At 42.4% G+C, this 22,839-nt stretch overlaps 1 protein-coding gene across 2 annotated transcripts in view; it reads left to right on the forward strand.

The window, feature by feature from the left end:
- The window catches only part of ROBO4 (roundabout guidance receptor 4), a 969,314-nt gene that overhangs the window by 369,698 nt on the left and 576,777 nt on the right, over positions 1–22,839 (forward strand). For both annotated transcript variants that reach the window (XM_069614539.1, XM_069614540.1), the window contains exons 7-9: positions 1,566–1,690; positions 8,913–9,138; positions 18,100–18,221. In XM_069614539.1, coding sequence (XP_069470640.1) covers positions 1,566–1,690; positions 8,913–9,138; positions 18,100–18,221 — 473 coding nt within the window. The remainder of the gene's footprint in view (positions 1–1,565; positions 1,691–8,912; positions 9,139–18,099; positions 18,222–22,839) is intronic.

The following is a 22,839-nucleotide window of genomic DNA, read 5'->3' on the forward strand; positions in this document are numbered from 1 at the left end:
ATTCCCAAATTTTAGAACATTCTCGTGCCTCACACGTTGTCAGGGCAAATTTCTCCCTTCCACTGATGGTAACATTCCAAACAATACCTTCTTGGTGTGCCATGAGAATGCCTCCCTTCTCCTGACGTGCGGTCTCAGATAGCCTGGGAGGAAACTCCCTTCCACTGGAGTTTTTGGACCTTACTGCCAATCCGGGTACCAGGAGAATGACTCCCTTCTCCTGGTATCTTGTTATCTTTTCCTTACAACAAGGGGGGATGAGTCCCTTCCCCTGGTCTTCTTTTCATTAGGCTTCACACCTTCAACACCTAATTCAGATCATTAACGCAGATTTGAATCTCTCTGCATTTGTTGCGCACCATACCTGCCAACTTCTGTGTTTAGCAAATTGTCTATTTTTATACAATGTTGCCAGCAGGGTCTGGGCCCATTGTATAAGTCTGTCGTCTCTTTTACAGATTTCATCATCCTTGCTAAGCGGGACCAACTTGTCTCAGTACTTGGATTACATAGGTTCCTATCATTCTTCATCATCTCAGTACTTACAAGAACCTCGAGGTACTCTGCCTTATAATAGTGCATAGGCCTACTGTCTACAAAGAAGTTAGCAGAGCAAAGAGAGTCTAGAGTATGTGGGGATGTGATGTTCTCACAAGGACTGTACCCTAGATGGTCATCCTTACGAAGCAACACATGTTCGATCCCTGGGTCCACGCTTAGAAACCTCTGGGTGTTTAAGCGCGTTATGAATACGCAACTAAGACAAAAAAACAATTACGCAACTAAAAAACAAATAATTCCTGTAACAGCGCCTCGATGCCCACGGGCTGTGTGAGCGCTTTAAAAATGCAAAACAAATAAAAATAAAAAATAAAAATACTCCTAATATGATTTGAGCACCAAGCCAAAATGTTAAAAATGTCTCCAAAATTGCACAAACCGATCAAACAAAATAATTTCTTTATTTGTCTTTCTCAATGCTCTTTGTCAATTCACTGTCGAATTGCGTTTACGGACGAGGAGGTGATATTAGTTGATACATTAGTAGTTTGAGCTCTATTCAAGTTATATCATCCATTATCAGAAGGCGGTACCAAATGCCAAAAACCAGGACTTTTGTTAAAATGTTAAATCTTCAGGGCACTGTTAGTTTTAAGCTTATTCTTGACAACAGCATCATGTTTCAATAGGCAATTCCTCTGGTGAGTTAATGCTTACTACAACAGACAATTCTTAAGTCCTAACCAATGCTTTCTATTTGCTTTACAACCAAAGGTGCAAGATACTTTCCTAGAGGCACCCACACTACCATCAACCACATACCATAGTTCCATTCGAAGCATTTGATCTTCAAATCCAGGCATAAGGAGATGATGCAGGAATTACCATATTCAATGGGGAACGTTTTGCAGGAGATACATGAAAAGCGTCAAATAACATCACAGTCAAAAGATAATGTTGCACATTTTCTCAAAATGGATCTGCCCTGTTATTGCCTTTTGGAGTTTCTGCATGTGCCTTTCTCTACATTTCTTAACTAACCTATAACTTCTTCTTTTCTTCAGATCCGCTGGATACAGGCCAGACAGACCGGCAAAAAGAAATACTTCGAGAACTGATGAACGTCCGGGTTTTCCTTGACAATGTGACCACTCTCCCCTCCTCTTCTTCGGCACATCTTGAGTGGAAGGTCGGTGGCTGAACAGGCTGTTGCACCTCTGGGGGCTAGTAATGGAAAACCAGAGTAGTGATCCAAGTGTCAGGGTGCTAATCCTACTCCTCGGTATCAGTCACACACTGTCCTCTAAGAGCCAAACAGCACCCATTGAAGTACATTTGTAATGCCTCTGTAACACGAGAAAAGCAGATACCTTGAGTCAATGCGGCTTGGAACCCTTGTGCAGATGATGGAAACATTTTCATTATGTCTAAGGCCGCGACACAATGAGAATCTTACATGATGCTGGGACGAGGAGCTAATGTTGAATACTTTTGCAGAGAATTGAAGCGACACATCTAATCTGATCAGCTAACTGCAATCAAAGTCTCCTTCCTGGTATAAAATCACAGCATATACCACACAGTTGTCAACTTTGGTAAAAGGGTAGGATTCGTAATTACTAAAGGTTCGAAATGAGATGACATATAATATAAGGGCCTGCAGTGATGGAAGCTGTCACAATGATCATTGTCCCAGGGATTCTAATAAATTCTACCTTAGCCCCACCACCGCCTTCAGTGGGGCTTAATAATGTATTTTTGTGTATTTAAATAGCATTCCTCTTCAGTTCGAAGCATTTGCCGTCTTAGGATAATGCTACCTCTGTAAGCACCTAATATATATATAGCAGCCATGTAGTTATGGTGACATTGCTAAACCCATAGGAAGAGCACTTTTTGGGCGGCTTATAACTTCGCTCCGCCTGGACGAATCCTCACCAAACTTTGCAAAACAAGTATATGGCCCAGTCTGAATTGTTTTGCAAAGTTTGGTGAGGGGGGAGCAAAGTAATAGGGGGGGTCCCAACATTTATTTTTTTCCCATAAGCTGAATGGTGAACAAACTTTGCTCATGCCTATAGCCCAAACCGCTGGACTGATTTTCACCAAATTTGCAGCAGGAGCGGCGGCTTGGTCCCGAAAGCGTGCTTTTGTAAATTTGGTGGAAATCCGTAAGTACTTTTTTTTTTAAACGACCAAAACCCGGGTCTCAAAAAATTAGTGATATCTATGTCCGCTCCACAGACACACTTCCCTGTTCGCTCTGCGGACAGGACACCGATTGGCTTAGAGGGCAATGTGGTGTCTGCAGACATCGGACACACCCGCTGATTGGATGGTGAAGAGTGTGAAGTGCGTCAGATTTTTGGAAACTTCCTCCATCTTGGATTCACAGACATTGGCTGGTGTCCGCGGACATCGCGGTAACAACATATTAAAAAACACAACATTGCACTTGTCAAATTTATCAAATAATCTCTGGGGAGATGAGGGGTGATGAGGATGGGATGGGATATGGCTGCACGAAGCAAAAAAAGGGTGTTTTTTGCCGCAAAAGTCTGTGAACAGTTCGGATGTTCGCAAAAATTCCTGAGAAGTTTGCGGACACTTCAGATGTTTGGGGGCAGTTTTGGATGGAACTTTTTGAATTTTTTTGTTCTTAAATGTTAAGGCCTAGACATATCAGTAAAGGAAAAAAGAGTGAGCCAGAGATGTGATGTCATCAGTGAAGTCATCAATGACATTTGTGATGTCATCTTTGATGTCCTGGGTGTTAGTCTTATCAGTGCACGGTGGTGGCACGAATTATGGTTGTTTAGCTTACCATAACTGGCAAATTTCTGGGGTTTTTCGATTTTACCTGAAACCATAACGTCCCTTTAACAAAGTTTTTTCTTTGAATTTCATAGTTTTTTTTAAGTCCAACATAATCATAACGTCCCTTTAACAAAGTTTTTTTCTGTGAATTTCAAAGGTTTTATTAGTGCAACTTAACCATAACGCCCCTTTAACAAAGTTTTTCAGTGAATTTCATAGGTTTTTACCAGTACAAGCTATTTTCCTACAACTTACTAATATCATACTTACCTGATATAGCAATGTTTGTGTCCAGTTTACAAAGTGTCACCTTAAAACTCTGCCATTTCCCACCTTCTGTAATAATTTTTAACACTTCCATACACTTTTTGCAACTATTTCAACTAGTTTTGCATCCGTAGACGTCTACGAACATCTGACTTCATAGCGGACGTTCCGGACAGTGCCACATGACCATACGCTGGCGCGCGGCATAATGATGTGTCCGAGAACCCGTCCGCACTTCACAATAAGATCTCTGCTGGCGAATTTCTGGGGTTTTTCGGTTTTACTTGAAACCATAACGTCCATTTAAAAAAGATGTTTCATTGAATTTGATAGGTTTTTATTACTGCAACTTAACCATAATGTCGCTTTAAGAAAGTTTTTTCATTGAATTTCCTAGGTTTTTATTAGTGCATGCTATTTTCCTTCAACTTACTAATATCATACTTACCCAATATAACAATATTTGTGTCCCATTTACAAAGTGTCAACTTAAAACTCTGCCATTTCCCACCTTCTGGAATCATTTTTAACACTTCTATACACTTTTTGCAACTAATTCAACTAGCTTTGCATCCGTAGACGTCTACGAACATCTTACTTCATAGCGGAGTTCCGGACAGTGTCACATGACCATACGATGGCATGCAGCATGATGACGTGTCTGAGAACCCGTCCGCACTTCACGATAAGATCTCTGCTTCGCGAACTGCATTTTGTACTGATCTAGGAACTTTCAACTTCAAAATTTTCCTTGCACACCTCCAACACATATTCCTACTCATTATCCACTAACAATCTAGTACACAGTACATACTTCTAGCAAAACTGCTATTTATCTTATATTGGCATCAGATAATGCCATCCCTCCTCCCTAAGAGCCACTACCACTGCTGTAATCAAGGAGCACGAGAAACAATGCCCCCTACCATAGAAACAACACACGTGCAACATTTTATAAAACACATGCAACATTTTCCCTTGTCCAACTACCCCTCCATATTAGTGTTTGGTTCCTCTTACCTCATTTCCCTCCCCACCTTTTTAAACCTTCCAAAAACAACAAAAGACATATTCCTTTAGGAACCACCTTTCACAGTTAAAAAATAGAACTAAAAAAATAATGTAAAGACTCCATCTACTTTATATTTCTCAGTAAAGTACATAGACTCAATTAGATTTTCCAGCATTTCCATTTGCATTTTGTGTTATGCTAATGGGAATATTGTGGGGTTCATCCTCCATTGCAGGGACTGGAACGGTGGATACCAGCCGAGCAGCCCAAGTTATCAGCCCAAGCGAAGCGAGGGTGGATAACGAGGACTCTGGACCATTAACCCCCATTCCAGCCCCTGTAATGGGGGATGAAGGCCATTAGCACCCTATGTTCCCAAAGCGGGAACCCGGGGTGCTAAAAAGAGGATTTTTCTTCCTACACCGGGACACCTACGGCATCCCGGTGTAGGAAGGAAAATACTTTTCCAAGATGGCCACCATGGAAAGGGAAGGCGAGGGTTCCATCAGGGCCCTTCTTCGCTTTCCATGGCAGCCTGCAGAAGGCAAAAAGAGAACCCAATGACCATATTACCACAAGCACATTTTTCGTCCCTTTCAGATTTATCCTAATTTCGAATAACTTTACCACAAAGCCAGCCCCAGGTGGACATGGCCACTTTAATCCAATGTTTTTTCCCTTGTGGGCATGGCCAGTAGCCAGATTGTCCGGATCATGACCTTATTCCATGACCCGGACAATATATCCACTGCCCATGGCCACAGACTACCCCTCAGTCACTATAGATATAGCGCTATTTTTTGTAGCTATATTATGACACTTGTCAAATAATAAAACACTGGCACATTTGCAAAACCATGCTTTCAGGTCCTTGCCAATGCTCCTTAGGCAAGTCTGCTGGAAATCCACCCATGTTTTATTTTTTCAAAAGTGTCAAATGGATGCACATACAATCATCATATAACCTAGCCCCCACTTGACAAAATCCATTCAGACTTTACGAAAACATCTATATCTAGATCCATAATCTTTTTGCAAACCTTTGTGAAGTCTTTACAATATTTTGGGACCCCTACTCTAATTTTGCTCCCTCTTGTCAGAATCCCACCAAACTTTGCAAAAACATGTATATCTGGATCTATTATCAGTTTGCCAAATGAAGTGTAGGTTCATCAAATGGCACCTCATTCATAAGCCTTTACATTATTTTGGGACCCCTTCCAATTTTGCCCCCTCTTCACAAAATCCCACCAAACTTTGTAAAAACATTCATATGTAAATATATTTTCAGTTTTCCAAATTAAGTGTAGATTCGTCAAATGGCACCTCATTTATAAGCCTTTACATCATTTTGGGACCCCCCTCTAATTTTGCCCCCTCATGACACAATCCCACCAAACTATGTATACTCACTCAGAATCAGCTCGGAAATATACATGCACATTTTCATGCAGTTCCATTAAGTGGCGCCAAAGTTATAAGCTATCCAAGAACGGCATTTCACCAACCCTGTAATGCTGAGGTGTCCACGAACTTACAGGATTGTTCGCAAACCTCCGAACTGTTCCCGGACTTTCACGGCAAAAAAACACCCGTCTTTTTTGCTTCTTGCAGCCATATCCCATCCCATCCTCATCACCCCTCACCTCCCCAGAGATTATTTGATAAGTTTGACAAGTGCAATGTTGTGTTTTCTAATATGTTTTTACCGCGATGTCCGCGGACACCAGCCACTGTCTGCAAATCCAAGATGGCGGGCGTTTCCAAAAAATCTGACGGACTTCACCCTCTTCACTATCCAATCAGCGAACACGTCGTGTGTCTGCGAACGTGACCTATTTTTTGGTCATTTTAAAAACAACTACTGGACGGATTGTCACCAAATTTACAAAAGCATGCTTTCGGGACCAAGCCGCTGCTCCTGCCGCAAATTTGGTGAAAAACCGTCCAGCGGTTTGTTCTGTAGGCGTGAGTTTTTTCCCCATTAAGTATATGGGAAAAAAAGACATTTTGGGACCCCTGCTATAACTTTGCTCCCCCTGGACCAAACCTCACCAAACTTTGCACAAAAAAAATAAGAGTGGGCCATATACTTTTTTTTGCAAAGATTGGTGAGGATTAGTCCAGGGGGATCGAAGTTATAAACTGCCCAAAAAGTGCACTTCCTATGGGATTAGCAACTTAGCCATAAATACACAGCCACTACTGTGGCTGTGTAATATATATATATTGTTTTGTCTCTGGTATATGCCTCACTTTTATACACCTTTATAAAATACCTCCACCATCTGTAAATGTGTTATTGCAAGTCATTTCTGTTTGAAATTGACATCCCTAGTCTTCAGAAAAATACAAATACCAATAACAAAAAATGGATGTGGATAATATATCTCTTCAACCTGTACTTCCTAATAGAGGGCCTGATTCACAGAGCATTTTCCTATGGGATTGCACCATTAAAAAATGCTTCTGTGAATCAGGCCCAAAGTGTTCATCCTCTGTCACCAAGGTAGGTGCTATAAAGCGACCGTGTTTGTATTTGGGCACTTTATACAACAATAAATAAATAAATAAGTGGAGGGTATTAAACCATTCATATTTTGTCCTTGCATCAACTAATTGTTTAGAATGCTTTCTGTTATTATGTTGCTTCCCCCTTAAACTCTTCTTAAGGGATCAAAAGTAAAGTAAATACAATGCACCATATACCTGAACTTAATTTCCTCATTAGGCCCACATTTTAATTTAAGACAAAAAACGCTGACACTCCTTGGTAGCATCTCAGCTCATTACGCCCCTAGGACTATGCAATGTGGAATTTGAAGGGCATAGACCTGAGTTACCCTCGGAAGCATGACTGCTGCTGCGAGAGTAGGAATATCAAGCCGGAGTTGATAGGTGATTTGTCGTGTGCCGACGAGCGCAGCAAGTGTTGATAGAGTGGACAGGTAAGAGTAGAGGAGACATGATAGAGTGGACAGATAAGAGTAGAGGAGACAGGAGAAGTGAGATAAAGATAATGCACTTGTTAAGGAGAGGGGATGGAGTATTGTGCATTGGGTGTCCTTGCTCTTATAGCGATATATATAGAATAATGTTAAGGGGCGAATCAAGAGTTGATCCTTTACAGGTACAAAAACACTTAGAAATTGACTCGTCAGTCTAGAGCATAGTTCAGCTATATCATGATTTCTGAGTAATTGGTGCTGCAAATATTTGGTTAGTAAAAACAAGAACTGGACACCAGTATAACGGTGTGAAAATCGTATCAGTCATCGGGAAAAGTGAACATTGCAGGGTTCCAGTTTTAGTCATATTCTGGGGGTGCAGATGTGGGCTTCCAAAAAGCAGTTTAGTTACTTTAAAAAAAAAGGATGCACTGTAAAAAAAAGGAAAAAGTATTCCATTCAATAGGAACATGTTTGATCATGACTTGCTGTGGCTGCTGACCAGGGGCAGCTGGGAAGATAAGTGTTAGATCATTGGCATTGCAAGGCTCAAGGGGAACTTAATCCTGCTTAGTTGAAGAACTGATCTAACACTATGGTTAAGATCAAGTAAAATAAGCATTGGCAATGCCAACAGTTTTGGCTTTTGGGCAAGCATGTGAAAGGCATTTCCCAACCACTGCCATAATGGTACTAACTGTTAATGGTAGCAGCTGCAAAATGGTGCAAGCACCTAGGCATATAATAGCAGTGCCTGGCAACTGCCTATCTTGTACCTATATGGAAGCCAAAATCTGTGGCTTTGTCAATGCTTGCTTTTAACAGGACTTCAGTGTAGGACATGCATGCAGCTTATAAATCAGGTGACTGTAGGCATATTTATTAAACCAGTAGCACGTTTACAGCTCCAATTAAGCCATTGACGCTCAGTACACTGCTTTGAAATAATACTGTCAGGCACTTCCAGTGGAGGGTTTGATGCTACGTCTTGATAAACCTTGCCTGCAGATATCCCATTAGGATGTGTTTTGGTCTGGTTGGGGCAGGAAGTGGGCAGAAATGGCCATGGGCAGTCAATGGGTGGGTAAATAACCAACCAACACCTGCAAGCTGTGTGTCCCTCCTCACATGCCATCTCCCCCTAGCTGTACCCTAATGCAATAGTTTTGGCTTATAGGTGGTGCCGTTTAATAACCAAAACTAATGAGCCAATATGTATTTTGATTATTATTCATATTTTCGTATCCTTGATAAGGAAACAAGTTGAAAAGTTGCATGGTTGCCTGTGTGAAAGAGCATAACGTGTTGTTTTTTTAATCATTTTCGAGCCTGTTACTATTTTATTGAGGACTGTAATTTTCCTGCAGGTGATGGCTCCTTCTATCTTTGTTGAAGGCTACAGTGCCTTTTACCGCTTGCTCGGGCCTCCTGGCACAAAATGGACAGAGTGGAACTTTCCCAAAGCGACAGAGCACAGCACCATTATCCCTGCTTTGAGGAGAGGCCACAGATATGAGTTCAAGATTCAGCCCTATGCGGGAAAGGTCTATGGACAAGACAGCAACGTGAAGCACCTGAGGATTCCAGAGGAAGGTAGCGTAATATACCCTAATTTGTATTTGTATTTTATTTTTGTATTTTATTTATTTGTATAGTGCACCAGGCCCAGGTTCATGTAAGAAACATCCTGAATGTTCATGTAAAAAAGTAGGGGTGCTGTACACATGATATGTCAAGCCAATCGCTCAGAATCATTGGGTGCTCAATAGCTTATGCAAAACAGAAAATGGAACTCTGGGAAGGGCCAGCGTGGGTGGAGAGCATGCTCAGTGAGGGACATTAATTGACCAGATTCTCTCTCTTTGACTGTCCCAGTCTTTGTTTTCTGTTGTCTTTGAACATTGGATTAGAGAAATTCTATCAAAACCTAGACATCAATTGCATGAAGCAGATTCCATCCCAGGTGAAGTATTGCACCATGTCGAGTGGTTGAAAGGCCATCTATAACGCCCAGAAATAAAAACAAAACAACAAACACATGTTTAACCTCAGAGCTAATTAGATGAGCACTGCTTAGTCCAGACATGAGCAAATCTCCCAATGCAATTGAAGCCAAATGTCTTGAAAGCAAAGGGAGCTGCGTGTAGTTCTCTGGCAAACCTGTAGTTCTGGAAGCAAACACTCTTGTGAACTACATCAGCCCGCCATGCAATGTCTTTAAGCTCTCTCTCTCTCTTTCTCTCTCTTTCTCTCTCTCTCTCTCTCTCTCTCTCTCTCTCTCTCTCTCTCTCTCTCTCTCTCTCTCACACACACACACCCGGTTTACCCACTTTACAGTGCTCTGAGCCCCGACTGAATCTACACCGTTGCCCTCCCTGACACAGGAGACAATGCAGACGGCTGGCGCATTCATGGTTAACCTTGACATAGTTTATATTGCAGAGCTTAAGAGCAGCCCAGGGAATGCGCTAAAGTCTAGAGCATTTTATGGTATGCATTTAAGTTCTGAAGGGCAGCCAAGCAATACAATAAAAATGAACGTGAAACATAAAAGAACATAAATAATAATAATAAAGGGCATTTGTATCTGCTCCAGAGATTCACTGGGAAGCATCATTCATTGACATGATTCAGTGGCCAATGTTAGAATAAGGAAAGCGGTGTATTTCACGGGCTCCTTGATGTAATCTGTTGGCGTCAGATTTGCAAAGGAAATGTTTTTAGTTCATGATTTACCTTTTTGATTAGAGAGAAGTATGCATTATGCATGACTTCCAACATGCAATTCACAGTTTAAAGCTTGACTATTACTATTTGTGAAACCTAATAAAACGTATTATCCATCTGTAAACGTAACTGAACAATGGGGCCCATTGCAACAAACAGCATTCCAGTAATCATTAACCAGAAATGTTATGTCACCTTGAAACACAATTCTGTTGTATGAGCGCCTAACAAATGCTCAATAAAATAAAAATAAATAAATAACAGGTCGTCTGAGCGGTTCTTAGATACTGCGGTAAATACACATACACATCGTTGTTTTTGTCATTACTTAGCACCTAGTGACACATTACTCTGATGTGAAACCCTGTAATAACATTGGTTATTGTTACCCATTGTTACAGTGAAGTGGATAAACAAGAGACTCAGGAGGCATGTCTGAGATCAAGTAAAATTGATTTGACTGAACAGAATTGCAGAGGCGCAAAACCAAAAGAAGCTAAGTCAGGCTACGCCCCCAGAAATGATATGTGCAGGGAACAGTCATAGGCACAGGGCAAGGGTCTCTCTGGAATGGCAGATAACTCTAGATACCAATGCGCTGGGTTGGTACATTCATTTCACAAAAAACACATTATACAAAAGTAATGTCCAGGTCAATATTATTATTAACTCAATGAGTTTAATCAGCGTTGCTTCCCAAACAGTTTCCAAAAGGAACACGCTGTCAACACGTGTTTCAACCCTGTGCTGGGTCTTTTTCAAGGCTGCTTAGTAAATGACAAGAACTATGAATTGTAATTGAATAATTCAAATGTAAGGGACAATTTTAGGAAAATTAAAAGTGGATACACCACCATGTGTAACCCAATTCAAAATCACAGATCCCAATTGTGACAGACCCATAAGAAACAACAAAAGTGAAACTATGGCTCAATGATAATCAACAAAACCATATTGCCAATAGCGTGTATAGGGTATTCCAAGTTGAGTAATTGCGTTCAAGGAGTGAATGGAAGATGAATCACACAATTAGTTGTAACACTGCCTGAAGTCCTGTGAGGACATTACTTATTTGAGCCAGGAGCCGAGTCGCGCCAGGCATACAGACATCTTACCAGTATGCCAAAAATGCCCTTGATTCAGTTATGAGCCTAAGAAATGACCAAATGGCAGATTCTGGAAAGTAGGAATGCGGGAAAAAGCCAGAGAAAACACTATGGGCCTCATTACACGGTAGGCAGTAACCATGGCGCTATTAGCGCCATGGTTGCCGCCGGTATTTTACCGTGTCCGCTTTGGTGGATAGCGGAATTACCGCCCTACTCCAAGGTAAGCGGGGGCGGTAATTCCCCATTCACCAAGGCACTTCCCCATTCCCATTTTTGCCCCCATAGGGCATAATGGGAATGGGGAAGGCGCTAATTACGGTACCGCAAATTGCGGTACCGTAATTAGCACCAAGGTTCCTTTGCGGCACCCTACTTTAACGGCTGGTAAAACCAGCCGTTAAGGTCGGGTCCCGCAAAGGGAACTCGTAGTAAGGCGGTAAGGGTTTACCGGTACCGGTGCCCTTACCGGTACCGGTAAACCCTTACCGCCTACCGTGTAATGAGGGCCTATATGTTCTCTAGGTTGATAGGACAGTAATAGTTAAAAACCCAAAAGGGAGGTGAGTGTACCTGTTACGAAGTAAGCTGGGTCCATTATTCGTGTAGCAGTACATCTAGGATTCACAACATGGTCAATGGAATAATCAGAAATATGTCTCAATCTTACCACAACCGGAAACAATTAGAGTGAAAAAGGGGGAAGTATTTAAATACAAGTATCTAACTGACATTCTTTATTCCGTTCCGTGTGCGGAAGTGAAGGATGGTGGGCAAATTATTAAACTTCCATAATGGGTTATAAATAAAATAGCAACTAACCAATTACTAAGTAGACTCCTACTCTATGAATATTTACATGTGAAAAGTGAAAAATGTAGTTTGGACACTTACCAGGACCAGGCTGAGTAAGGACCTTGTAAAAGATCGCCTTTTGGCATTCGTAGCATTTTCCGTGTGGGTGCCATTTTGGGCCCGTAATATATACAAGTGAAACGTCGCACGTCAGATGTCTGCTGTCACATGTAAGCAGGTTAGTCTACACCGAGACTGTCTGTAAAGTTAAGATAATTTCCCGAAGACACTCAACATATAAATAAATATAGCCTGAAATATACAAATGTGTGTGCTTACAATTTGGTGAGAGTTGCTAGTGTTCGTAAGTACTCGAGATTGGTGGGTTCTCTAATATATGTGCTTAGCTAATCATACGTGAGACGTCATGTGTGAACAGATCAGTCCACAGTGGAACTATTGGCGATGTACACTACTAACCCAACGAATTAAGGGCTTAAGATGTCAATTGGTAAAAAACAAGTATTGTTGCATTAAAGATACCACTGTTAACATGGGACTAGGTTGAATATACATGAGACTTCTATAAAATGGCTCTTAAGTAAAGAATGGATCGTGACAAGGTTATTATCCCTGGCGTGGCAGTCACTGGTAATTATCCTCTCAAAGGTCCACTTCATGGTGATAGGTATTCCCATAGGAAGGGATACAGCCATGAGCTTCAATTCAAGGTAGTAATCGTAACTGATTAGGTCATGTATTCACATTGGGTTATTGGGTAGACTTCAAAGTTATAAATATTCTCTGAAGAGCATACAACCGTAAAATGAATTCCAAACTCATGGTTATAACAGATTATGTCATGTATCTATATTATGACAAAGGTTGGAAGGTCCAAGTCTTAATATTTTATCCCAAGTAATATCTTTGATGATAACAGTTGCAGCTACAGTGCTGGTTCTCTCCAGTACCAAAGTCTTGTGGTAGACATGTTCATCAAATTATCATTAATTTTCAATGTGTTTAGTTCAGGAATGTATTGAGATGAAAATCATAAAAACACATTTAGTTCATGTTCAGTGTTAAGTCCGTTGGTCACAATTTGAAATGTGCATATTAATCTCGCTTCTAGCAGACTTAATTTCAATTCACAGTCTCCTTCTCTGATGCCACAGGAGGCAACTCCCAAGCCAACGAACCTGATATCCTTCTTATTGTCTTGCTGGTGCTTTTCTTGCCAGTGTGTGGCTAGTGGGTACTTGGTATCTTGACTGCTTAGCATGTTAAAATGTTCTCTGATGCTGATTCTCAATTCTCTAATCGTACTTCCGATATAAGCCAATTTACATACACAGATATTGCCATAGGCAACAAACTTAGTATGGCCATTTTTACATTGTTTGATATGAAAGACTCCTTATGCATCAAAATCAAAGATTAGTATCCAGAGCATGGGCACACATTGAGCAGGTCCCACACTTGTAAAACCGTAAAGGCTTTCTGGAGCTTAACCAGTCCATTGTGACACTGAGAATTAGTGGTGTATATGATGGACTCGATAGTGTCCCAAGTGTCAGCACTTTCCTAAAAGAGAAGGACGGGGTATCTTTAATCCATTGTTTCAGATCCTGGTTCATGAGAAGCAGATGTAAGTGTTTTTTCAAAATCTGATGAATAGTAATAGAATCCATATTGTATCTAGTAATGAATTTCAAGGAGTTATCTTCTGTTTTGCTGACTCTTTCTCTCATGGTTGTCAATCTGGAAATAAAGGTTATAAAAATCAATATCAGTTCAAAGTCTGCATGCTTCCTCTTTTGCTTATAAAACTGTCCTTCCTGGTTGCTATGGTTCAGTTATCTGAATCCTTAGTCTACCGAGAAAGCCTATTGTGGCTCTCAGGGCCTTGGTTTCAGAGTTCCCAGTCCAATAGAAACTTTTGGTGTTTGGCTCTTGTTTAGGTGACTGAAATACTCATTGGGGAGTCTCTTTAGCAGCAGTTAGCCTTCCGAGGCTGTGAATGTACCTTTACCAAGAAAGCAGATTTCTTCCCCATCTGTAATGGGTTATTTTCAGGTCATCATTATGGTTCTTGAGGGAGAATGTCCCAGGCTAAGATCTTCTTTGTAGTCATTTTGCATGTGGGTTCAAAATTTGGACCACCTATTAGCTACTCTACATTTACCCATTGGGGCCTCCTGGATCAGCAAACAATGCAGCTGTATTGCCTGGCAAGAGTTCTTTGGTGGACTTGCTAATTACAACAACTCTAACCCTGGCTATTAGCTATCCTATAGCAATATATACAGTTCCGTCTTTCTTCAGCGGGCAAGTATTTTTCAGTCTCATTGGTGGACTTGCTAGTTCCCCCAGATCTGATCTGTGCTTACCAGCTCGCTTCACTCTTGCTTAGTAGCGATCTTGCCTCTATCCAAGAGATACACTGTCCCATGCTTGGTGATCAAACCAGCCAGGAACACAGATAATACTTCCCACCACTGGGGAGTTCAAATTGTCCATTTAGAAGTAGACTGTGACATGAGATTCAAGATCTCATTGTCCATTTAGAAGTAGACTGTGACATGAGATTCAAGAGTGTGGTATACTAGGGTCTGTGTGTTACAACAGACAAAGGCCTGATTCAGTAGCTGGGCAAATAAGATAGGGATTGGGGCACAGTGACTCGATGTCAGCCATAGAACTCAAGGTAGTCTTGGCAGGTGGTTTCCATGCAGAGATTCTATTCGTTTTAGTTTCCACATTATCCACACCACTGAGACACAAGCTTTGTCATATCTCAATTATTTGTCCCGTTTTTGGACTTCCAGAGCCTCAGTACGAGCCTTTTGCCGTTTGCATTTTCCTTTTGAATTCATAGCTTCTTCTGGCCTGTGAGTTCTGGTGTCTTGACCACAATGAACACAACTAACAAGGTTGTTGTTGTGAGTTCTATACTCTGGACTAAATTGATTTTTGCATAGATTTCGTCTTGCTCTTTAGCAAACAAGCACCAGGGCTATCGCCCGGATCAGCCGAGAATAGTCTCTTGGAACAACAATCAGTGCAACAATCCAATCAAAAGACAAAAGATACTGGATTACCTCAAGATCAATAAGGGAGACACCGGCTTTCTTCCAGGAACTCACCTACTTGAAGTAGAAGCAGCAAAACTAAAAAGATAATGGTTTGGCACAGAATGCCGCAACTCAAATGATAACAGAATGAGGGGCCTGAGTATCCTTTTCTACAAGCAACTCAAGGACCAGATATTTGAAAACAAGAAGGATGCAGAGTCCAGAAACATTTCACACCTTGGCATAGAGCTGCTATTTCATCTTGCATTAAAATTAGATGTCTGTGTAAGTGGGAAGAGAGAGAAGGGTCATAGTTGAGAGCATGTTTCTGGAAAGCTAGAGGCATCCCCAGAGGTTCTTGGCTACTTTGCATAAAATCAAAGAGCTTTTTGGCAGCATAAACATGTCCACATATCTTTATATATGGTAGCCTTTGACCGAGTTGACCGCAATAGATCATGGTGGAAGTTAGATTCTTGGGGGCTACTGAGGGGTCTATTGAATTTGATTATGAAGTTACATGAAAACACTGGCATCCTAGTTAGGCTGAACAAGGATGGTGAAATGTCTAGAAGGATTCCCATCCAATATGGTCTAAGGCAGCGGTGCGTTTTAGCCCCCTGCCTTTTTTATTTACATGTATCCAACATTGATGATTATTTGGCTCCTGCCTCTTTTGATCCCCCTAGGCTATGCAAAGAAAAGGTTACATGGATGGCATACGCAGATGACTTCCTCCTGTTTGACAACACTAGATTGGGGGTTTGCAGAGACTGTTGTCAGCTTTCTCAAATTGTGCTAAGGGTCTTGTAATTAATTCCACCAAGACTAAGATATTGAAGTTGTCAAGGGGGAGGAAGAAATCTGCGGTGGGCTGGGTCTTGGCGGATGTTAAGATTAAGTGCTCCACTAGTATTATTTATTTTGGTTTATATATTACTGCACAACGCTCAAATTTGAACATGTGTTCTTTTGTAACTCAAAAGGCAAACTGTCTCTCAAACCAATTAGTAACGATAAGAGGTTTGGACGATTTTCTATTAGGCCAGAGATTTGTTTTTATGAAAGAAAAATTGTCCCACAGCTAATAAGGCCTTTTAACATGGTCAGAAAGTATCCCTAAATGCCTCGATCTAGTGGAAGCTGCAATTTGGCAACGTGTTTTCACTATGCCTTAATCTGTGCCGTAATCAGATAATAGATACAAGCCAGACTTATTGTCAATAAGAGTTAGAATGAGTTGGAGACTGTTATTATTGTATAGGAGTATTATTGGTTCCTCATATGGTACATTGTGATAAATTCCATGGCTACTGGTTCTTCTGTGGGAGGGGAACCAAGTTATCCAAAACATCTGAATAACCTGTGTGTAAATGTACTAAACCAACTAGAATTGGAAAAGTGGGATTTACTTTTAACCACAGATAATGATATGATAGGTTGTTTATAACGTGCTTAATACCCAGAGGTTTCTAACCGCGAACCCGGGGATCGACCCTGTGTTGCTTTGTATCGTTTTGCTTCCAAGCCGAGCATGTTGCCTCTGAGCTATCCTCCCAGGACACAGATAATGTCAAAAATGCCCTCTATGACTATGATTGGGTAAATACAGTTGAGTCTGTCCATGCTTATCCTTCTGTGGAGCACCTGGCACATGAACCCTCTTACTTAAATCTGTTTCCAAATACATTTTTAGGCTGCTTATGCTAAAATGTTGTTTGAATCTTCTGCCCACTAGAAACATTCTTTTGAGGAGAGGGCAGATTGCTCACTCAGACGCAATGTGCAGATTCTGTAGTGACGGCAGTGCTAAAGAGACTGTGAAGCACTTGATTATCCACTGTGGTGCTTTGCATGTACCTAGATTGGGATATTTGGAGAAACTGTTTGTGAAAATTGATTGGCAGAATGAGGATAACCTCTGGAAAAGGTATTTTAGCTCTGAGAGTCCTAAGGATGGGTTATCTGTAGTTGTGTTTTAAAAGTCCCTGCATTTGTATTAACTCTGAACATAATTCTGTTTTAAAGTGTTTTTTAAAGTATGATACTGTTAAATATCTTTTTAATTATTTGACTGTGAGACGATTTGTGATGTTTTTTTAAGGATGACATTATTTTAAGCGAAGATTAAATTGTGCAATTTTAAGCTTTGGTATCACTCTTATTCAACTGTGTTTTTCTATTTTGAATTCGTAACGGGTTTTTGTAAACCATGTACAATAAAAAAATAAATATAAGACCACTATGCCTGTGATAAACTGTATGTATGAATCACTAAGCATGGAAGGTGCACTGGGCTTGGTGCTCCATTCATGATTGCATAGCAATCATGCTACCATCAAGTGTAACCATGCATACCATTCAGACAGCCTCCGGATTTGGACATGAGGATACATGGCTGGGGAATCTTTTACTGCTCCTCGCTGATGGAGGTCATGTTTCTGCTCCTTTCTGGGATTGGAAGCCATGCAGAAGAGGGGCTCAGAAAGAAACCGGGTTTTGGTGGTACGGGCGTGTGTGCTCATAGGGCTCTCCACGGGCCCAGTCCCCAATGCACAGGCATCCTTCAAGAAATATGTATATAGTATCCTTGCCTGAAGGGGGGGCATTGGAGATGTTTTAAGTGAGGGGAGCTGTGCTCAAATTTACTAGCTTCTTTAATGAACTTATAAAAGTACCCCTTTTACCTTGATAAAGATGTGCTTACCACTTGACATGTGAGCGATGGTGGAGTTTGGACATATCATTAATGCATGCATATTGATGGGATACACACTGTAGTTTGCTACTATTTGGCTTTGCTTACCTTTTAAATGTTTCTTTGTGCTCATCACACTGTGTTTTCTTTACAGTGCCCAACGCAGCCCCACAAAGCGTTAACGTGACTTCCCTTGAAGATAGTAATGGGACTATTTTAGTCAGATGGGAGCCGCCGCCCCAGAGTGCTCACAATGGAATCATTAAGGGGTACAAGGTGAGATACATGGAGGTGGTATGTTGATCTCATGCAGCAGTGCCTTTTAATATATTGAAGAATGAGATTGTTTTTAACTCATTAGGTGCTTTCTCCGAGATCTGTTCATATGTATATTGCATGACATTGCTTTGCTATCTGATTGTTACACTGCACTGTGCTTTTCTGATTGATAGAAACATTAGTTAAATTGTGTTTCCGCCTTGAAGGAATCGTTGTCTAGTGTGGCAGCCATGCTAGGCTCAGGCACAGGCTCTGAAAGCAAATTTGCGTGCGTTTTAGTCTAAGTGCATGGGCCTGATCCAAACATGGCCTCTGTACTGTACAAAGTCGGTACAAGTTCTGCAGGCTACCGCCAAACCTGCACATTTTTCTGGCCCCTGGCAATGGGGAAATACAGGGCCATTACTACCCAGGTAGACCCTGTATTTCCTCGCCAGGGCCGTAAACTTTTACTCCCCATTCCCATTTCAGCCCGATAGGGATAAATGGGAATGGGGAGGCTGGTAGCACCTGCATCATTCAGAATGGTGCTGGTGCTACCGGCAGTGTCTAATTGCGGGTGCTGGACCGCCCGCCAGGTCCGACCTGGTGTGCGAAAAGGCAACCCCGTCTGGTAACTATGGTACCGGTAAATGTACCAGTACTGTAGTTACCGGACCGGCAAACTTGTAATGAGGCCCAGTAAGGCAATGGGCCTCATTACAAGTTTGCTTGTCTGGGAACTGCGGTACTGGTAAGCTTGCCGGTGCCATAGTTCCCGGACCGGAAAACTACAAATTGTGATTGCGGGTTCCTTTCTGCCCGCCCGGTCGGACCTGGCGGGCAGAAAGGCACCCGCAAGCACAGCATGTCGGATGCACCAGCACCATTATAAACGGTGCCGGTGCATCCAACCTCCCCATTCCCATTCCGCCCTAAGGGGCCGAATGGGAATGGGGATCATCGCCCGCGTATACGCAATTACCGGGTCCGGCCGGCAAATTACCGCCAAACTAGTAATGAGGCCCAATCTGTTGTTGAATACTTAAAATACATTGCTCCTTACTGCAATGTTCACGAACCATCAAACCATTGTATATTGTTCATAATCTCTTACTTTTTGCACTGTAATGTTTTTGTTGTGAAAGTGGACCGTTTCTTAAAGTCATGCATCTTATACACTGAGAGCCATCGACACCTCTTCCACAACATGCACTTTCCACTTTGGAGGAGTTAAGCAGTCTTTTTGTTCAAGATGGACTTGTGCCGCAGAATGCTCTGCACTTTGATTGTGATTAAAACCCTCCCTTGTTGGCCAACATGTGTCTCTCTGAACCTCGTCCATGCCTCTTCTTCCATCTTGGAACCAGGGCCTGCCCCGTACTCGGCCTTGACTCCTCCCCCCCTGTTCAGTGTCTCTTTGTGGCCCTTTACCACACTGTGTGTCTTGGCCCTTACCGTCTCCATGTCAATGTGTTCTACTCGTTCATCCCATGTCTTTTTTTTTTGCATTTGTAAAGCGCCTAAACCCATAGGCATCAAGGCGCAGTTGCGAACCAGTTACTTGGTACAATACTACTTAAAACAGTGAACATTTCATATTCAAACAAATCCATAAACAGTGAATGCTGCGTAATCTGACAAATAGAAGGAAGGGGAAAACCCCTGCGACAGACAAGTGAATTGTTTAAGTCACTACAAGATGCAATACACTGTCTGCCAGGTTTAGACAGACAGCCACGTGTTTAGGTTTTTCCTGAATGCCCAGTGAGAGTTTTATGCTCTTCGCTAGGGAGGAAGGGCATTCCATTAAGTCGCCGCTATGGATGGGAAGCTCACCCCTCCTCCTCTGTCGCGTTTGACTTTCGGTGAAATGATACGGTGGGCGAGTGGTGCTCTGACCGGATGGCAGGAATTGACCCTAGCCATTTTTTTAGATAAGTAAACTGGGGCTGTGTTTAGGAGACATTGGGCCTCATTACGACCCAGGCGGTAAGTTACCGCCTGGGCAGTGACTTTACCACCATGGCGTAAACTACGTTTACGCCATGGTGGTTGGCGGACTTACCGCCCCATTCCGACCTTGGTGGGGCGGTAAGTCCCCAATCCCCATTTACCCTTCCCCATTCCCATTTTTGCCCCATAGGGCATAATGGGAGTGGGGAAGGCGTTAATTACGCCACCGTAAATTACGGTGGCGTAATTAACTCCATGGTCCCTTAGCGCCATGGATTTTAACACCTGCTAAAAGCAGGTGTTAAAAGCGCCATGGCGCTAAGGGACCTCGTAATTGGCGGTAAGGGGTCGGCGCAGCTAACGCTGGCGTAAACCCCTTACCGCCAGGGTCGTAATGAGGCCCATTGTGTGTGATGGTGAGGATTTTGAAGTTAATCCTTTCCTGGATAGGGAGCCAGTGTGCCTTTTTTCTTGCTGCAGATATATGGTCTCTTTTGGAAATGTCAACGCTGAGCGTAGCACATTATTTTGGATTACCTGCATTTTGGATATGTTCTTCATAGAAGGGCCTGCAAAGCGGGCGTTAAAGTGGTCAAGTCTGACTCCTGTTATAGATCTTGCAATAGAAAGGCAGTTCGTAGGGGAGAGGAAATATCTTGCTGCATTGAGCAGTTTAGCTGTGTAAGATGCTGAGGAGGCGATTGCGTTAACTTGTTTTGAGAGGGAGAGGGTGGCATCAAGATACACTCCCAAGGTTTACACAGCTGCTGAGACCGGAATTTTAATGCCGTCGATCAAGATGGATGTGTATGCAGGTGAGAGTTTTTTCAGCATTGCCGCTGACCCTACTACCAAGATTTCCGTCTTGTCATCATTTAGACACAGGTTGTTCAAGGCCATCCAAGATTGGATGGTGAGGTAGATTTTGTTGATCATTGTGGAGTCTTCGTCATATGATCCGGACAGGGGGATGAGAATTTCTGTATTGTCGGCATAGTGTGTGTAGACTATGCCGAGGTCGTCCAGTAGGCCAAAGAATGGTTTGGTGAAAATGTTATAGAAGGTAGGGGAGACACATGATCCTTGCGCGAGGCCCCGAGGGATGGATTCAGGTGGGGCTTTGGCAAGGTCTGAAAAGATTCTCATGGATCTTCCTTCTGAAAATGATGCAACCCATGACTTTGTTTCTTCTGTGAAGTTGCCTGCTGTTAGGAGGTGGTCCACCAAGTCAAAGGCAGCCGGCTGGTCACGGAGAAGGAGCAGGGCTGTCTTCCCTTCATCTGTGAGATTATCCAGTTGATTTTATAAGTCTAATAGTGTTGACTCTTTTCCATGACCTGGTCAGAAGCCCGATTGGCGCTTACCAAATTTATGGTTAGATTCCAGGAAGGGTTGCATTTGGTTGTATGCCGCTCTGTTCAAAATCTTCAACAGGAAAGGTTCTGTAGTGATCAGTCGGTAATTGTTTGGGGTGGAGGGTCAAGATTAGGTTTTTTGAGTAATGGGAGGACCCATCATTCTTTCAAACTGGCAGGCACACAGTTCCCTGAGAAAGAGGAGTTTATGAAACTGGTGGTGAAGGGGGCTAGTGTGTCCACGCAGTCTTTGATAATAGATGCTGGGCAGATGTCTGCCTCGCATCTCAAAGGTTTCAACTTGCAAATTATATGTGTGATCTCTTCAACAGAAATCTTCCTGAAGTGGAATGACGGGGTAGATCGGGCAGGGGGGAGAGGTGTGGTGCTCTTGTTAGATGTTTTAGAGTTGAGGAGCTTTTGTTTCAGGGGAATTTAGTCCTGTGATATAAATTATTTTTTAGCTTTCATAGCCATTTGAATGCTAGAGCACCGTAGCTCGTCCTTCTTTATCGTGGGTGGTGGGGCAGCAAGGGTTTCCAGTCTTTAAGAATACACAATATTTCTCGAAGGTTGGAGGTGTATTAGTGATTCTGGTGTAGTAATTTGAGGATGTGGCTGCTATAATGGCCAGTTAGTATTCCTTAGCGATTGCATTATAGGCAGCTTTACGGGTCTTATCTGGTGTTTATAGGCAGCTTTAGTGGTCTTATCTGGTGTCTCTGCATCCCAAACCCTTCCAGCACCAGGCTCAAATCTTGTTGCCCTTCTGTCTTCTGCCCATTTTCCATGCACCACGCCTTGATCCCATAGCAAGTGCATTGCTCCTCATCACAGTATACAGGGTTTTAACAGGAACATGTGATGGTAATATCTGGCATATGGTGTCAGTACCCCATCGTATCATGGCAGCACTTTGCATATGGTGATATATGATGACAATACCTATCCTCCCAGTGTGAGCACTTCAGTCTATCATGCCACTACCTGGCATTTAATATGAGTACCAGCACATACTATTATGGCAGTATCTGAGTCTATGACACAACTCATTTGTTATTGTGGGAGGGCCTTAATATATGAAGCCACTTCCTGTACATGGTTGTAGTACCTGGCAATATGATGACAAAACATGGACTTTGGTGTGAGTGCCCTCAGCCCAACGTATACACGTTGCTGTTTTCCTCCACCCTAACTTCCTCACACTGCCCTCATGCCCTCTATGATCCAGGAATATCATTCCCTCAGCCTCACTTTAGAAGTGAGAGATGCTTGGACGCTGAGTAGTCCATCATTGGCACACGCCTCTTGCCAACGCTCTCTTA

Source organism: Ambystoma mexicanum, chromosome 9 (assembly GCF_040938575.1).
Source record: "Ambystoma mexicanum isolate Mex_15411 chromosome 9, UKY_AmexF1_1, whole genome shotgun sequence".
NCBI lineage: Eukaryota > Metazoa > Chordata > Amphibia > Caudata > Ambystomatidae > Ambystoma > Ambystoma mexicanum.